The sequence below is a fragment of the Amblyomma maculatum genome, chromosome 5 (assembly GCF_055883805.1).
Source record: "Amblyomma maculatum isolate TAMU_Amacu chromosome 5, ASM5588380v1, whole genome shotgun sequence".
Classification (NCBI taxonomy): Eukaryota; Metazoa; Arthropoda; class Arachnida; order Ixodida; family Ixodidae; genus Amblyomma; species Amblyomma maculatum.
The window spans coordinates 87119534-87137465 of record NC_139348.1 but is presented as its reverse complement, the minus strand read 5'-3'; the positions used below and the strand labels follow the sequence as shown (position 1 = coordinate 87137465).

The 17932-nt window shown below is 44.2% G+C and overlaps 2 protein-coding genes across 5 annotated transcripts; one reads left to right on the top strand and one right to left on the bottom strand.

Annotated features, from left to right (window-relative positions):
• Positions 1-7754: 7754 nt before the first annotated feature.
• On the top strand, positions 7755-10371 carry LOC146188645 (uncharacterized). The gene is made up of 3 exons (XM_084603160.1): positions 7755-8227; positions 9406-9471; positions 9677-10371. Exons 1-3 carry the CDS (start codon positions 7946-7948, stop codon positions 9773-9775), a joined length of 447 nt encoding a protein of 148 aa, XP_084459286.1. The 5' UTR covers positions 7755-7945; the 3' UTR covers positions 9776-10371.
• A 944-nt stretch (positions 10372-11315) lies between these two features.
• On the bottom strand, positions 11316-17293 carry LOC146188644 (uncharacterized). Of its 4 annotated transcripts, none has more exons than XR_014707570.1 (5): positions 16790-17293; positions 16459-16677; positions 16204-16366; positions 13967-14395; positions 11316-11756 (listed from the first exon to the last, which is right to left on the bottom strand). XR_014707570.1 is itself a non-coding variant. In XM_084603869.1 (4 exons), exons 1-3 carry the CDS (start codon positions 16963-16965, stop codon positions 16210-16212), a joined length of 552 nt encoding a protein of 183 aa, XP_084459995.1. In that variant the 5' UTR covers positions 16966-17293; the 3' UTR covers positions 11316-11756; positions 16204-16209. The 4 variants fall into 4 exon arrangements, 1 of the variants encoding a protein (XP_084459995.1); XR_014707572.1 differs by having other exon boundaries at positions 14212-14395; XR_014707571.1 differs by having other exon boundaries at positions 13967-14390.
• Positions 17294-17932: the final 639 nt, after the last annotated feature.

The following is a 17932-nucleotide window of genomic DNA, read 5'->3' as shown; positions in this document are numbered from 1 at the left end:
AAGAGGCAGCTTGAAGTTACTAAAATGTATTACGCAAATGAAGGAAACCAAGAGTAATTGAAACGAAGAACATGCAATTTATACCGGAATTCCCTGCTGAACTTATCCAATGCGTAGAAAATTAAATACTTAGGCAGGCGATGGACAACAGCATTTATCCATCTTAACAAGTCACGGATGACAGCGCTCTAATCTCGGCGCATACCACTGCCCGAAAATTACTTGGAATCCACAACTACAGTCACGAAGTCTCGAGTCGTTTTGGATCGTTAACGTACTCATAAAGTGAAATCAAAACTGTGGGAATCGAGGCCCGTATTATGCTCTATAGCATCCTCTAATACCCCTGCGCAGATCATGAGTAAACATGAAATAAAAAAGTTGATGGTGAGCTAGTAATAGCATAAAATGAAGTCAAGAGTCATCGAAACGAAAGAAACCACAGAGCAATTTTTTTTCTGTTTTAAAGCGATCTTAACGGCGCTATTTTTCGGAGATTCAGGCAAAGGCAACGTGAGCGAAAAATTTGGAGCATCTCTCTGGCCACTCGTAGTTGTCAATTAATGTGGCTGGGTACTCACTGGTTGGTGGATTGAGTGACGTCACCAGACAACATGACAGTGCCGAGCTGACAGTAGGTCCCTATTATTTCCAACCGGAAGGAAGGTGGGGGCAGGGACTGAGATGCACCCATCACACCATACAGGACTCTTCCTGAATCCCGAGAACGACACGCTACTACCAGATCATGCAGTAACATCTTTCCGACTTGGTTGAAACATCGCATATCTATCTATCTCGGCTGGTCGTTCACATAATGTGTAAGTTTGAGACGGCTTGCTAAATTATTTGTTCATTTATTTGTTCACAATACCTTAGAGGCTCCAGTTCGGAGCATGGCGTAACTGGGCTTACAACCGTTAAATTGTACAGAGCAGAAATAAACATGAAAACTAGCCGCCAATGTAACGCGGAAAGAATAGAATAAATTACCCCATGTCAAAAATAATCTAAAATACAGTTCATAACATAAAACATTAATATGCAAAAATACAGAGCGGGAACTGAAAAGAAACCATTTATATATTTGATATTTTATTGATTTTCCTAATTATTCACCCTAATCATTTCGGGAATTACACGGCGATGGGGGAGTCAACTGAACAGGGTTGACTGTGACGTGCACATTAAGCAAACAAGGCACTTCAAAAATTATACGTGGAGTATCTCGAAAGAAACAAAATGTAGGAACAGGTAAGATAATAAAATAAAAAGGCGTATTTTTATGCAATAGATAGATAATCCTAAATGATTTTACACAGCCGTAAGAATACGTATGAGATATTACATACAGAGGTTGAGGCACCTTCGGGTAAGCGAGTAACATAATACATGTGCGTGAACGAAGATCCACAACGAGGGCCTCAGGAATGAGCCATTAAAGCTGCCCGATCATAAGTCCGAGCTTGGGTGTATTCCATGTGTACCCTCTCTTTTGCTTCTACTTATCATTTTGCTTCTACGCCGTTTTGTTCCTACAATACGTTTTTTTTTACTTGCCTGCTTTTTAATAAAATATATCGTAGCAAAATAAAATGCAAAAGAAGGACAAGTTACCGTATGCTTTTTTTTTATTTAGTAAACTCCAAGTTATAGTTATAGTTCAGTCGTTCAGTCGTGTCCGTCTCTTCGTGACCATATGGACCATGTCACGCCACGCTTCCCGGTTTCTCACTATCTTCCTAACATCACATAACTTCATCTGCAGTGTCTCTGGATGCCATCTAACCATCACGTTCGCTGCCTGCCCCTTCTCCGGCGACCCTCAACCTTTCCCAGCATCAAATCTTTCTCCATCTTTCTTTCTCTCTTGTCATCAGATGACCAAAGTTGCTGAGCTTTAACTTTAGAATTTGACCCTCCAATGAGCAGTCAGGGTTTATGGTCGACAAAATTGACTGATTAGATCTTCTGGCAGTCCAAGGAACTCTCAAGAGTCTTCGCCAGCACCACAATTCAAACGCGTCAATTCTTCGGCGGTCAGCCTTTTTCACAGTCCAACTCTCGCATCCATACATCACAACTGGAAAGACAGCACGAGGTATACGGATCTTGGTTGGCAGACTAATGTCTCTGCTCTTTACTAGGCGGTCAAGGCTAACCATTGCTCTCTTTCCCAGAAGCAGGCGTCTCCTAATTTCATGGCTGCAGTCTCCTTCCGAGATAATCTTGGAGCCCAAGAAGAGAAAATCTGTCACAGCTTCCACTTCTTGTCCATTGATGCTTCAGGACTTGATAGGGCAAGACGCCATGATCTTTGTCTTTTTAATGTTCAGTTTAAGCCCAAACTTCTCACTCTCTTCTTGTACGGGCATCAGAAGTCTCACGAGTTCCACTTCACTTTCTGCCATTAAAGTGGTATCATCCGCATATCTAAGGTTGTTGATACGTTTTCCAGGAATCTTCACTCAAGCTGAAGACTCATCCAGACCGGCCTTGCTCATAATGCACTCTGCATATAGGTTAAATAGGCAGGGCGACAGTATGCAGCCTTGCCTCACTCTTTTCTCAATCGAAAACCAATCAGTAAGACCACGCCCAGTTCTGACTGTGGTCTCTTGTCCTTCATACAGGTTCCCGAGGAGATAGATGAGGTGAATTGGAACTCCCATCTCTTGGAGAGCTTGCCACAATCTGCTGTGATCTACGCAGTCAAACGCTTTCGCATAATCAATAAAGCAAAAGTAAATGGGTTTCTGGAACTCTCTTGCTTTTTCCATGATCTAGCGAAGGTTGGCAATTTGGTCTCTAGTTTCTCTGCCTTGAGAAACCCAGCTTGCACGTTCGGAAGCTCCCGATCCACACACTGCTGCAGCCTTCCTTGGAGGATTTTCAACATCACCTTGCTAGCATGCGAAATAAGCGCGATCGTGCGGTAGTTGGAACAATCTTTGGCCCTGCCTTTCTTTGGAATGGGGCTGTAAACTGACCTCCTCCAATCCTGTGGCCACTGCAGGGTTGTCCAAATCTTCTGACATAATGTATGCAGAATGTTAACAGCGTCATGGTTGAGGTTTTGAAGCAACTCAGCTGGAATGCCATCAATTCCGCTAGCTTTGTTCTTAGCAAGGCTGGCTAAGGAACATTCAACTTCACTCTTCAGGATGCCTGTCTCGAGATCAGTAATCACAACCGTCTTATGTTGGGTTTGCACATTCGGGTCCTTCTTGTACAGTTCTTCTGTTATTCCTGCCACCATTTCTTTATCTGTGAGGCTTCAGTGAGGTCCTTGCCTCGTTTGTCCTTTATCACGCCCAGCTTAGCACAGAAGCTTCCTTTGATATCTTTGAATGTCTTATACAGAGCTCTTGTGTTCCTTCTTGCTCTTGTGTTCTTGGCTGTTTTCCTCAACTGCTTGGCGCTGTAAGTTCAGGAAGGCATTCTTATCTCTCCTTGCTATTTTCTGAAAATCCGCATTGAGAACCTTGTATCTTTCTCTTTCCCTCATAACTTTTGGCATCCTCCTTTCCTCAGCTTTTTGCAAAGCCTCTTCAGATAACAAGTTTGCTTTCTTGCCTTTCTTCTGCTTTGGAACTACCTTAGTAGCAACTTGTATTATACCACGAACATCAGTCCACATCTCTTCGGGCTCTCTGTCTTCTAGATCTAGTTTCTGAAATCGATTCCTCACTTCCACAGCATATTCTAATGTAATTTGATCCAGATCATACCTTAAAGGCCTTCTAGTTTTCTGCGTTTTCCTCAGTCGAAGCTTAATTTTGGCAACAAGAAGCTGATGATCGGTGCCACAATCGGCCCCAGGCCTTGTTTTTACTGCTTGTATAGCGCTTCTCCATCTCTGCCGGCAAAGAATATAATCGATCTGATTCCTGTACAGACCGTCCGGTAAAGTCCATGTGTACAGGCGCCTCTTGTGCTGTTGAAAATTAGTATTCGCAATGGGCAGGTTGTTTTCTTGACAAAACTCTATTAGCCTCTGCCCAGCTTCATTTGGCTCGCCAAGACCGAACTTGCCTATAATTCCGGATATTTCTTCCCTCCCGACCTTAGCATTCCAGTCTCCTATGAGGAAAACAACGTCTGATGATGGGGTGCGTTCTAAAAGGCACGGTAGGTCAGCATAAAATCTCTCAACGTCAGCTCCTTCAGCAGTCGTGGTTGGTGCATTGGCTTGGATAACTGTTACGTTGAAAGGGTGACCTTGGATCCGAAGTGAAATAATTCGGTCATTTTTGGGGTTGTACTCTAACACTGCTTTGCCCGTTCTTCAGTTTACTATGAGAGCGACCCCATTCCTTCTCTTGCATTCGTGCCCACAATAAAAGACATAATGGTCGCCGGAGTTAAATTCTCCCATTCCGGTCCACTTGAGCTCGCTGATACCCAAGATATCAATGTTCAATCTGTTCATTTATCGCTTGACGACATCCAGTTTACCTTGCGTTATAGATCTTACATTCCATGTTGCTATGTGATATATCTCCTTGCAACATCGGACTTTCCGGCCGCTTCCCGACACGTCCACAACTGAGCGTCCTATTGGCTTTAGCCCAGCCGCTTCATTCGTCCTGGAGCTACTAGGAATCGCCCTTTGTTCATCCCCAGTAAATGTGGGACGCCTTCCAACGTGGGGGGCTCATCTTCCGGCGCCATATCTTTAATGGTATTGTGACTGGCCGTGATCCCCTTAATGGATCACTGCCTTGTCGCGGCGGAGGGGCTTGCGAAACTCGATGAAGTCGTGAGCTCTGCTGTGTAGGGCCACCCAAGATAGACAGGTCACGGCAGAGAGTTCTGACAAAATGTGATTCACTGGAAAAGGTAATGGCAACCCATTCCAGTATTTGCTGCCAAGAAAACCCTATAGCCAGTCACAAACTCCAAGTTACTCATGTAGCAAAACAAACAAGCGTTCGTAGTGTAGATCCTAGAAAAACGAGCAAGCGTTCAGACTGGCAAACCTTAGTTCGCCAGTCTACGTTTTGACAAGGGAAATTGTGATTGTCTGAGAACAGTGTTCAATGTATTAATGAATTAGTCATTATAACTGTATTTATGTTTTATTCCACAGCTACCACTCCGAGAGCAAAGCCATCGCAAGTTTAGGGGAATACGACGTCAAAAAAGGCGATGGGATAGGAAAATATTACCCAACGATGTGTGCGGCGGTGACAGGTGGCAGTGGAGTCGGAGGGGACGTGTGTAGAGATAGGCTACACTTATTTTCGTAGTGTGCGTCCAGGCAGTTACTGTGACAGGAGGCACAGTAGCTGATAGTTGAGGTGGCCTGTATAGAGTTAAAAAAATGTTTAACTGCACCTCAGAGAGATATGTCGGATAAAAGTAATAAAACTGTAAAAGCGCAGCCACGCTGCAAAAAGTTGGAAAGATAAGTTAAAGGCATTTTAGAAAGTATAAAAACAGTTATTGAGGCACTTAAGACCCTAAAGAGCGATAAGGCGAAAGCCTTTGGGCTGGTTCTACTGTAAAGTTTATTAGAACCCCTGCGATGACACAGTGCAGGACAGCGGTTTCTTCCGTGCAGGATTCGTGGTAAGTATCCCCACTCAGCGGCGATGGCGTACGCTTGTTGCGGCGCTTGGTCTTCATTGTTAGCGGCAGGTGGCGACACACTCCTTATTGGAGACCGAAGTGAAGGCGGGCGTCGTCATAGCGCCCCTACGTTGCCATGGGAGCGGCAGGAACACTAGACATTTAGAACTAAGTTATGTTACTTACGTGCCCGGCGTGGCGGACTCAGTTAACAGTCCGGTCGGAACAGGGAAAGCGACCTCAAAGACAAAGCCCCAGTTCCCGGCTAGAGAACTGGGGATTGCGGAAGCTATAATAATCCGTGGGACTCTATCCACGAACAGCTCTCTTCTCGTCCGAATTCCTCGTTTTGACTCGACATGTGAAAGATGTACATAAACTCCTTTCTTTGCCAACTCTCCCTGCTTCTCTACGTCCAATGTCTCGTCCGCCTAATCCCGCTACCACGAATTCTTGGCCTCCGAGCCCGATTACATCAGTACCTATACCTTCGACGAATGGTTGTATTACTTAAATAGAACCACCGTTTGAAAACATTTTTCTTTTTAACCTGCTCTGGTTTCACAGGAATAGACAAGACTTTGTGCATTTTTTCTCCCCATTTCATCTCTAAACAACGTGATCACGAGCTGAAAGTTGTTGAAACACGATTCGAATTGATATCGACGGTAGTACACTTATTGCATATTTCCAGACACGGGAACATGCTTCCCAAGAGCATAGTAAATGTAAAACTTCTTCCGAGTGTCGGTCGGCGTCGTGATACAGTGTTCCGTAGACGCAAACCAACCTATTTCGCTCATTTTATTTTCTTTTTGGCCGGCATTCCGCTTCCTGCAGTAGCATACCCCTTCTATTTACTGACTCGTGAAGCTTTGCACCACGGCGCATTGAAGATCTTACCGTAGAGATAACCAATTGGCATTGCGTAGTTTGATACTTTATAGCATTTAACGACTGGGCTTTGCTGCGTTGGTTTGTTCTGCCGCATGCTAATTTAAGGCCCGTGTTTTCTAACAGTATATATAAAATAAATCTGTTTTACTCCCGTGACTTCAGCGTGATAATTAATTTCTCTATACCCGTATATCTGCGGCGTCCGGAAATTATGTACCAACTAACTTACGACAATGTTCTCGCGTAATTTATAGTAGAGGGATAGATTGCCCCATCTACAGCCTTTCTTGAAAATATACAGTTCACAACGCCTGGTGGCGGAGAGGCCGCAGAGACGATTGGTGGCGCACCCGTCTTCGGAGCACATTTGTTGTGAGGGTGGAAAGTGGGGGTGAAATTATCCCTTGCACTAGATTCCGCAATGGAGACGGATTCAGGCTGAGTACGCGATAGCGAGCGTGTCATTCACGTTATTTCGTGGTGCCTGCTTCGAGAAAACCCGCGATCGCCTTCATCAAGTATTACGCGCTGTTTGAGCGGTGATAATCGCTGGCGGGGGAAGATAAATTACGGCAAAGGTTTCGCGTTAGCGATCACTGGAAAGAAAAATGCGATGGTCAAGAATGAAAACAAAAGACAAAAAAAAAGTACAGCGAAGTAGAAAAGTATCAAGCCCGTGTTGCTATTCACTGAACTAAATTCTGTATGCTAGTTTCAATCGATTCCTGTCTCTTAGTGGCTTTTTAACCAAATTTAGAGTTCATTCCTTAGTTTCTCAAAGCATTCTTTACCACGTAGTAGAGCTGCATATTTTGTTGCAATGCAAACATTAAAATGAGTTCTAGTAAGAATAGCTCGATCAATCCGACATGTATGGACCACCGTGATTTCCCTACACAATTTGTTGAGCTTAGTGTGATGTGTGATGAAACGGCTCTCGCTCCAAACCATTGCAAAGAAAGCCTTCCTGCGCTACAAAAAGCTCCAGTGGTGTTTAAAGGGCCCCTGAAACGCCATTTACGGCCGCATTTTGATGCTACATGTGTTTAGAGGTGGTCTTAGTGAGCATCGAGATCACATTCAAAAAGCTCTGCGTGTTAGCTGTAATTTACAAATAATTTTGGAAAATTGCCGCTCGCAGCCGATTTGGGCGACACACCACCGTGCGTTTTCAGCCGCCCAGCCCATGCGACGTCATTGGGGTTAGCGTTATCATTGGCCATGGCCATATGACGTCACGTGTACTTTTTGCAATTATATATTTTAAAATTAGCACTATTCTTCCTGAAAGTACTATGTTATTCGTTAGTTATTATTGTACATTAAAGAACGGTAAGAATTCTGCGCGCATCTTGATAGAAGCGGAACACTTCCGGCCGAGAGAGATCCGTCTGCTCGCAAAAGCACGTGTTGCCCGGTTGTCAGTCTTGAAATCTCGCGATCCCAACTGCTGCTGCGTTTTTTCTGGTCTGCAATGGACCACCATTGCTGTGTAATTGGCTGTAAAGCCGAGGACAGGAAAGATGTTATAATGCGACATCGTGTCCCTGCAAAGCAAGGTGTCACGCGGGAAAGCTGGCTCCAACGCGTCGGGCTGTCATCGTCGGACAAGCGCCAGGAGCTCAGAGTTTGTGGCCGCCACTTTTCCCGTGACGCATACCAGTATAATCCCAGTTTGGCGCAGCAAACTGGCCTCAACGTGAGACGTCAACGCCTCAAGTCCGACGCTTTGCCGACGCAGTTTCTCCCTGGAATGGTAAGTTTTCTGGGTTGCGAGTTATTGTGGAAACACGCGTAGCATGGCTCGGAGTCTCGCATGAAAGTGCATGAAGCCTAGCGCAAGTTTTGCAGGCGCAGAATCCTTGCGCGCAAACCGCTCTTGCGAGAGGACCACAACAAGTTAAGGCGCTGAAAATGTATGAAAGGGAGCTCTCGCCCTGCGGCGCGCGGATAAAGCAAAAAAAAAAAAAAAAAAAAAAAAGATAAGGCGACCTGCGCACATGGAACCATGAATTAACATACACTAACGTGTACGCGATCTCGCAGTATAATTTGCCTGGGTGGTGCAGTGAGTTAGGGTGGTCGACTGCTGTGCCCAAGGCACAGCGGCCGCTTTTCGACGGAAGCGCAAGCAAGGTGCCCGCGTACCGGTGCGGACAAAAGTAAACGGAGCACGCTTTTTCTTCATTTTTCACTCGGTGCATATTTGAAACTGGTAGTCGTGGTATGCGTGGACCGGTAGTAGACGCAAGTGCCCTTTCACGGACAAATATTTCCTGATCTCCAGTGAGGAAGGCGTTCTTTTAATTTGACTGAAAAAGCCTAGCTGCTCTGTTTACTTACGTGCGCACCTGTACATGTGCTGTGCGATGTCACTCAGTGCTGTGCGGCGCCTCGTCTGAGTCGAATTTGGGGCGTTGAACCCCATAAACCAAGCCTGACTTGTAATAAAAAAATACCAGCACACTAATAACAATACAGGCCAACTGCATCCCCCCCTCCCCCAACCCCCATCCACCTAAAGATATGCTTATTTTACAGTGCGTTTAGTCTACTCTTGATCTTTGCCTTTTAACACCTGTATATGCATGTCTTTCTCATTCATGAAGCGGAAAATTGAAGGGGAAATTGGCTCGTTATGATACAATTAATGAAAGGAGCCAACAGTCGAGTCCAAGGTAAATGTAGGTTTTTTTTAAATACTTTTGTGGTTGATATTGATCAGAATTAGTCCTGTAACGATTTTAGGCAGAAAGATAATTAAATACCAAGTGGAAGGAAAAATAACATGTGGTATATAGATAAAAAAAAAGGTATCCCCTATGACCTTGCACTTGCAGACTGTTGTCTCCTTTCATTCTCATTCATGTGCAGAATAATAAAACTGCCATTATCACAATGTTGATTACGCACAAATTTCCTTTCTTTTCCTAGCATGGCAAACCATCATCGCCAGGAAGGCCGAAAGACCTCAGCACTACACAGGTTTCCTCTGGACAGGTTAGTACTGTTATCATGGTATTAATAACAATGTATATATACTTTTATATTTATATTTATGTATATTTAGGCCACATATATAACTTTGGAATATGTTGCACACATATATGATGGCTCTATTGCTAGAAGCTATATAAACTAGCACAACTGTTGCTATGTCATTATGCTTTCATTCAGTTAGTTACGTGTTCAACCATTGCTTCAGACACATACCGGAGGTGATCCAAATACCACAGCTCTTCCTGTAGAGGTGAGAATATTTTGGATAGTTCATTTTGTCCAGTGGATGATGCAAATCTTTTGACATATGTACATGCTTAATTTTCAACTATACTGAACAGCTTTGTATTATATTGCATATGATGGCTCTATTGCCCAAGTAAGTAAGCTATGCAAATTAGTGCAAATGTTATGTCTGCTTCCATGCACAAGCTCGGTCATCGCTTGAGGCACCTTCTGGAAGCAATTAAAATGTAGCTCTTCCTGTATAGATGAGATTATTTTGGAGTTCAAATAGTTAATTTTGTTTAGTGGATGATGCAAGGCTTTAGTGTGCACTGGCACGCCAAAAAAAGAAACTCGGAGCACATATATTAACTGGATTAACATGGGAGACCCGACGTTCAAAAATAATGAGCTTCTGGATTGGTTCATGGAACAGTGTATTAGTCGACTGTCCTGCACTGTGTCTTTTGTTTGTGCTGCTAACATGCCTCCAAATTTTTCAGGGCTCTTGAAACTCCACAAACTACAGCTTGTCTGTGCAAATTTTTTAGTCATATCAGTTCTCCACTTTCAGAATATTTGTGTATGTGTAGCAAGTTGACAATGTTTGCATTTTGTAACGGGCAGTTCACTCTATACAGCACCTGAAAATGAAAGCATGAAAAATTTCAAATCTGCAACCATCATTATAATTATGAATATCTGTCTGCAGGAAGCATCACCAGCTACTCGCACGCATACTGTGGCAACACAATGTGGGAGTGCCATTCTGTTGGTAAGTCATTATTGATAAAGATGTTGTAGTGTTGTGAAAATGTATTAAAGAGCTATATGATTGATTACATTAAACATAGATGGGGTGCTTGCAAATAATTTTAAATATATGAAATTTTTCCAGGCACACAGGTCTCTATTGGACTTAAATCTCTAGTCAGCACCAAGGTTCAAACAGAGAAGCCTGCCACCAGAGAAGTCGGTGGCAGGCTGCTATCACTGGCCGCTCGTTAGAACAGAACTTCTTTCATCCACTTTTGTGCATTTGCTGGCTATGGCAGGCAAGAAAATTTGTCATTTAAGCACAGTTCATTAGGCAAAAAAAATAAAAAAGAAAACTTGACGAAATACGTCACCTATGTGTCACATATTCACTCATTCAAACCTGCAAATATACCCTCGCTGTGACACAGTCCATTCGAATGATAGCGTTCATAACTCTTAAGGATGTGGTAATATTCACAATGGGTCAACAAATATTGCCTTGATGAGTCTATAGAGACCATGCCTCATACATACCTTGCACACCACTAATCTCGGACATGGTGTTAGGATATTCACAGTTGCGTCAGGTAGCAAAAGGGCAATTTTTCCTTACATAATATGGTCATGCTGTGTCTGCCTAGTGTACATTAGTGCTGTCTTTAGAGCTACTACGGAGCCATCACATGCACTTTGAAGTTTAATTTTGCACAAATATTTGAACAAGTCACTAAGATGCACAAGGATATTTGATTCTGTTGTGAAAAAAATATAAGTTGCGTAGCCCTAAAGTGTACCTAATTTTCCATGGCATTTTTCTGTTCCCTGTTGATAGAATGAAAAAAAAAAATGCATACCTACTATAAACTTTGACAGCAGCTTTATTTAGCACATTTTACAGCCAAGACATTCCGAGATGAACATCCACGGCTGCTACGTATTAGTTCATAATATTAACAATCACATGGCACCAATCGCTGACATCACTGCACTTCTTTTTCAGCGACCATCAGGATGAAACGGCCCAGTCAGCGATTGAGGAACCCCTCTACAAAGAGCGAAAATTCCTTGTGTTCGAGGGTTGCCTGCGGCAGCTTCTTGAGACCTGAACAATGTGCGGGCAAACAAGAACCCTTTACTTTAGCATAGCGGGAAGCCTTGTGACTGTGAAGGGGACATGCTCACTGCAGCATTCTTTCCTCTGGAAAAGCCTACCACTGGTTGAAGGAAAAGCAGCAAGAAATGTCCTCCTGGCTGCAGGCATCTTGTTCTCTGGCTGCGGTATAGCTTCAGTTCTTCGGTTCCTGCAATCCATTGGGGTGCAAGGCATCACAGAGAGGACCTACTACAACTACTAACGGGCATACTTGCTACCTGCCAGAAGTGAGGTTTGACAATAAGGATATCTTTCATACAACATTCAAGTCACAGTATATGTCATTAACTCGATAACTAGATGTCGCATCCTTTCATGACAACTTGAAGCTACAATGCAACATATAAAACATATAAAATGCAGCATATATGCAAAAGCGGAGGCATTGCAGTGCAATGCACCTGCTACTGCACATCTCTGTTGCCTTTGGCTACATGTTTAATAGACCAGCTGCATGCTCTAGTACTGAAGGCATAATTTTTGCAATATTTTTTTTTTAGTAAATGTGCTGTGAGAAAAGTGAAAAGCAATGCAGCATTTGAAACCTGCCCCCCTCATCCTAATATGCATTAAGGCAACCACATGACTGCAAGTTTGTAGCCTCTAAATTGAACATCTCCTTCTTTGCAGCTTTTTCAGCAAAGGCAAGCAGAACTTGCTAGTGAGCTTGTAGGGACAACAACAGACCTGGCAGGGGATGGTCGCTGTGACTCGCCAGGCTACAGCGCAAAGTGTACTAGCTGTGCAGAATGGAGCCATTTTGCACACTGCACAAGTTCAAGTCGGTGAGGTAATGCGACTCATCCTTTCCGACAACTGAGGTTCCTCCTAACATCACATCCTATCTTACGGCATTTCAACCCTTCTGCTCCAACTTCAGTGCACACGGACGCAAGTAGCATAGGCCTCAGTGCTGTCCTCGTTTAGCGTTATGACGACTGTGAACATGTGATTGCTTACGCCAGTCGGACTCTAAGCAAGACTGAGCCCAACTACACCATCACCGAGCAGGAATGTCTCGCGGTTGTTTTCGCCGTGCAGCGGTTTCGCTGCTACTTGTACGGAGAGCCTTTCGTAGTAGTAACCGATCACCATTCCCTATGCTGGCTACTCAATCTCTGTGATCCGTCTAGTCACCTAGCCCGCTGGGCACTTCGCTTGCAAGAATACAACAGCATTGGCCGACGGCACGCAGATGGAGACTGCCTCTCCTGGTTACCACCTGCCACAACGGAATGCGATGCGGACAACTTTGATCATTACGTCACTGCTTTATCTCAGAGATTTCCAAATACTCTTACCTTTTGAACCGAGGAACACACCGATCAGCATCTGTAGTCGTTCTTAGCTACTGCTCAAGACCCAACCTCGAACAGCCAGTTTTGCCTATGCCTATGTGATGGCCTGCTATACAAGAACGTTTACTCTCGTGGCTGCTTGCTCCAGGAAAGTGTCTTGTTTTTTTCACCGAGCCCACGACCAACTTGTCCCCACTCCCTGTACGGCCGCCGCTACCGGCCAACTCTGCGATTACGATACCTCATTAGATAAGAAGGCTGTGAGAATCGGCTTTGCTACGGACTGTCGGTTAATTGAATATTCTTTTTGCCTTTGTTTAAACCTTGACCTGGCTTAGTATTTTACGCTGTGTTTTTGTGTAACTCTCGCCCTTACTTACTATCTCTGGAATACTTGCTTTGTTATTTTATAATCTTCTTTATCGCAGCGTTTGTTCATTGTCGGTTTTTTCTCTCGTCATTTTTTGAGTAGTTTTTTATTACTATCATGTACTGGTGTTTTATTAATTTTTTTTATGCAGTGTAATTTGGACTACTACCTATATATGTTCCCATTGTGTGTTAAAAAAGTGACGCATAAATTTATTCCTTGATCACACACCAACACACGCACTTCACTGGTTGACCGGCCTAACTTTTAACTGTGTTCTCAAACCTCATAGAGGGACGACGGGTAACCGTAAAGTGGATCCCGCGCCTCTGTTAATCGTTAAGGCGGGGTTTGTGACAATATAAAACAGACCAGAACTGCAGGAAAGGTATTACATATGCTAAAAAATTACAAAAATTACAAAAAGGTCAATGAGCTGCAAGAATTCATGGGATTTGCCAACTTTGAGAAAAATTTGTGGCACAACCTGCATACTCTAGTGCAGTGAAAAGAACTGCTCCTCCCCCCCCCCCCCCTCCAAAAGAAATTGCACGAGTGCACTCAATTCTGCTTAGGTGCAGTAATGTGAAAGCACTGCGAATTATGTCACACTGCTTAAATTAGTCCGACATTACGCTAGCAAACCTCGGCCGCACTCATCCAGATGGCGCACGTGTATGCCATATTTACCCAGGTTAAATGAAGGAGTGGTGCAGATGGTACTTCATGAAGATCGCAATGTTTGCCGCACAGCTGAACAGTATGTTGTAGTTTGAACTTGATGAAGAGACTGATGCTTACTGCACAGCATGAGAGTGTGTTGCAAAGTGCATTGCTCGTACCGTAGATGGCGAATGCCTCAGCCCACATAACCAAAGCAGAAGCCAGTGGAGGCCGCATGGAACCGTCAAAGCCGACAGCCCACCATCACACACCCATGTAACTGGTCGGAATGCTCTGCCCCAAGGCAGGTGACCTCTTCCCCTTGGATAAGTGCTCCCTTCTTCTCTCCTTGCAAATTTCATCGTGGTCTTTTTCTTCAAAGCTGTAAATTCTTCAGTTCTGCTCCTTCTATCTGGTGCTCTGTTCTATATTGCCTTTCGTTTTCCTTTGACTATCCTGCACAGATGAATAAAATGTAAACACCAACACTGGAAAAAGCGACCATGAAAAGAAGCCACAGAAGAGGAGATATGCGGATAGAAAAGCGACAGTAAAAACTAGAAACACATTCACAGATCTCAAGGAAGCAAGATAACAAGCCAGCTGTCGACAAAGTTCAGGCCCCAGAAATTGCAAGAGAACAAGTTAAAAACAGCCTTATCAACAGTGCCAAATGAATGAATTATGAAAGAAGCTCCTCGCTCTATAAAATGCCAGAGGGATAAATATTAGAATAGGCAATGACAAGGTCTCCCAGCCCAACTAAGTGATTCCTGCGGTACAGGCCACAAAATGAGAAGCAGTGGCTACCTTAGCTGGCAGAATTTGTGTACATATATTCACTGTGAAAGGAGAGCGATGTAATGCACAGTTAGATACAGCTGATAATCAAGAAATAGGGGATTATGTCCAGGCATGACAGCTGGTGATAGCCGAGAAAGCTAAAATAAGGCTTTTAGAGCATTCGCTCTACTTCTCCCGTGCACAAACCTCAAAGTGAATGCAATGTTGACTTTGAACTCTCACGCTGTGCAGCAAACAATGTCATCTTTATAGCTTAGACATGAGAGCACTATGCTATTGCCACAACCTATCACACCTCGTATTAAAACTACAACACACTCTCGCACTGTACAGTAAACATCGCCTCCATCAATTTCTAATTGCAAGACATTTTCATGCGCTACAATGATCATCGTCTTAATGTTTCATCTACTCCTTCTCCTTCATTAAACTTACGGAAATACACCATGCACATACGCCACCTCACTATAGACGGAGGTTGCAACCGTGCCAGACAGCCTGCCGAGACCATTGAACAAAGAGAAGCCAGACTAGCCCATTGCCAAAAAGCTGAGCAAGAGTGCAAGCGAGCCAAGATCGAAGTGGCAGCAGCAACTGTGACTGCGGCCAATGCCTAACGCTCATGAAATTTGGTTCAAGGACGGTTGAACCTGCACAACGTTTTGAAAATATGCAGTGCTGCTCCTACACTTTGGCAAACACACCTGAAAGGGACCAGCTATTACTGCAGCTTGGAGATAAGAAATGTAACACTCTGCAAGCGTATTAGACTAAATAAATTCAAATTAATAATTCAGATCAGCAAATGCAGGAACAAGAGTTGTAGTTTGATCTGTGGTTCACCTGTATTACTCCACTGCTGGAATGGATGCATTCTGCGATCTGTTGTCATGTATTCACGGCTAGGAGTATCAATAAACAAACCTTCAAGCACTCATTTCATTGTGTCAGTATTGAGCACTCACACACTCGGTATCAATCAAAACACAGAATGCTTGTGCTGCCTCGGCACAAGCATTCTGTGTTTCGATTTTAATTTTTTTTTCTATAAAATTCCATTCCAAATAAATGAATGTTTATGGTAGATGCTTGGAAGCATGTGCTCAAGCAGACTTGGCGATGCTCAGCATTGTCCTCCATTCTGGATTGTTCTTGGATGTGTATTTTTTTTTTTTTTACTAGGATTTGAATTTTCTTCCCAGGCTTTATTTTTCACTAATAGTTCTACACCTTTCTTGCTTAGATATCTACAAGTTCTGGCACTTTAGAGGAATGAGATGTCTGTTCTTAAACAGTGCCACAAAACAGACACTTGACGCAGTGCATAACTTGGCGTTCATAAAATAGCATTCTCTATTTTTCCACCTTAAAAATAAACGCACTTCCATGCACCACTCGAAGCAGTGCGCCTGCACACGTGATAAAGTTTAGAATACAGCATGCAGTGAAGCGACAATCACCTGAGATTAAAGGGGAGGGTGCCTGAATCCCACGTAGCTCGCCGACGGAAATTCACGCCGAACCCGGCAAACGACGCAGGCTGGCAGGACCACCCTGTTGCTTTCGCCCAGCCTGCCCCAAATCCACTTGGTAAACAAGCGATAGGCTATGAAGCGGTGCTGCCTGAAAATACCACGCTTTACAGTAAACGGATCATACACACAAAAAAAAAATAATAATGCGAATCTGTCACCTGACGCTTCCGCACTACCTACTTGTTTACATCTCCGTCTCCATCGATGTTCGCTCCCTCCTCCTCTAGTGCAATGTGCACAGCCCGAAGGACTTCGGGCGTTAGGCGCACGCTTTGGAACGCTGGGTGGATCGTAATGCAGCCGCCGTCCTGCTGGCACACCACCAGCACCTCCGGCACGCTGCGGCAGCACACATCTTCTTCAGGTGTGGGCATGCTTTCGCAGCGGCCGCAGCGGCACCTGCGCATAAGTAAAATGTGAAAAGGCCGCGAAGCAAACACGAAACGGCATTTCGTGAAATAAGAAAGTTGTAATAACTTATGTGCAGTGGCGCGTGCGCCACGGAACGCACCATGGTAGGCCGTCGTCTCCGTTGCCAGCGGGTGGTTCAGAAGGGCCAGTCGATGGCGTGCTGCTGTCGTCGCTGTCTAGCGGATCACGAAACGGAGTATAATCGTATGGATCAAAGTCCAGCTCGGCAGCGGCTTCACGCAGCCTCGCTACGAGCTCGGGATCCATGCGATCCATGGCGACCGACACGCGAAGCCGGTCGTGCGCGAACCGCCGAAAACACGAAGGGGAAGAAACGAAGAAATCGGAGCACTACCGGAAGTAAACAAACCGAGAGACGGTGGCGTCACGGTATGGGCGGGGCGTCGGCCCGGACATTTTCTTTTTTTTTGGCCGGCGCATCGGCGTGTATGAGTTGAGGGCTACAGTGACGGGAGAGGAGGAGCGTCATTTTTAACATGGAATATCTGCGCTATTAAAGATGTTAGCCTAAATTTTTTTTGCGCTTTGCTGACTAGCGAAGGCACGCCGACCGCTCGTGCGCCTTTCTTAAGCACGGCTTCAAGCTTTTCATGGGCCCTTTAAGAAAGATTTGCTTATCAGCATGCTTCCACGGACACTACTTACTGCAAAACAGGCAAAATACGCAATTATTTTTCCCCATTATGAAGCCGGTTGTCACGAGCTCGTGCCCATTCATGATAAGTCGAGGAAATATGGGGCTTGTGTTCTTTTTTTTTTTTTTGAAGAGTTACTATTAGCTGTTATTGTTCTCCTAATGACCTGATCTGCAGTTCAAAAGTATTTGTGTTGTTTTTCTCGAAATCTAGAAGAGCTATCCCTTCAAGCAGTTCTGTTTTCTGAGCTATCAATTCTGCTGAAAGTAAGATGTTGCACCACATTTGGCTTTCCCTAACTCCATCATGCTTCGAAAGCTTAAGTTGATGGTAGTGTTAAGATTAAAGTGTGAAAAATTTCATATATAAGAGGAAGCTTTGGGTCAAGCCTTTTGTTATGCATACTGTGTTCGGAAATATTTCTATTGAAGTTGCAGCTCTTCGTCGCTTATAAGACTGTCAAAACTCTCCTATCATCACTGTGAAATACAGAAAGCGTTCTAAAAAACATGTGCTAAACGTTTTCCGCATAACGCGCGACCAACAGAGTATATAGACAAACTTCTGCGCAAGCATAAAGAGCGTCA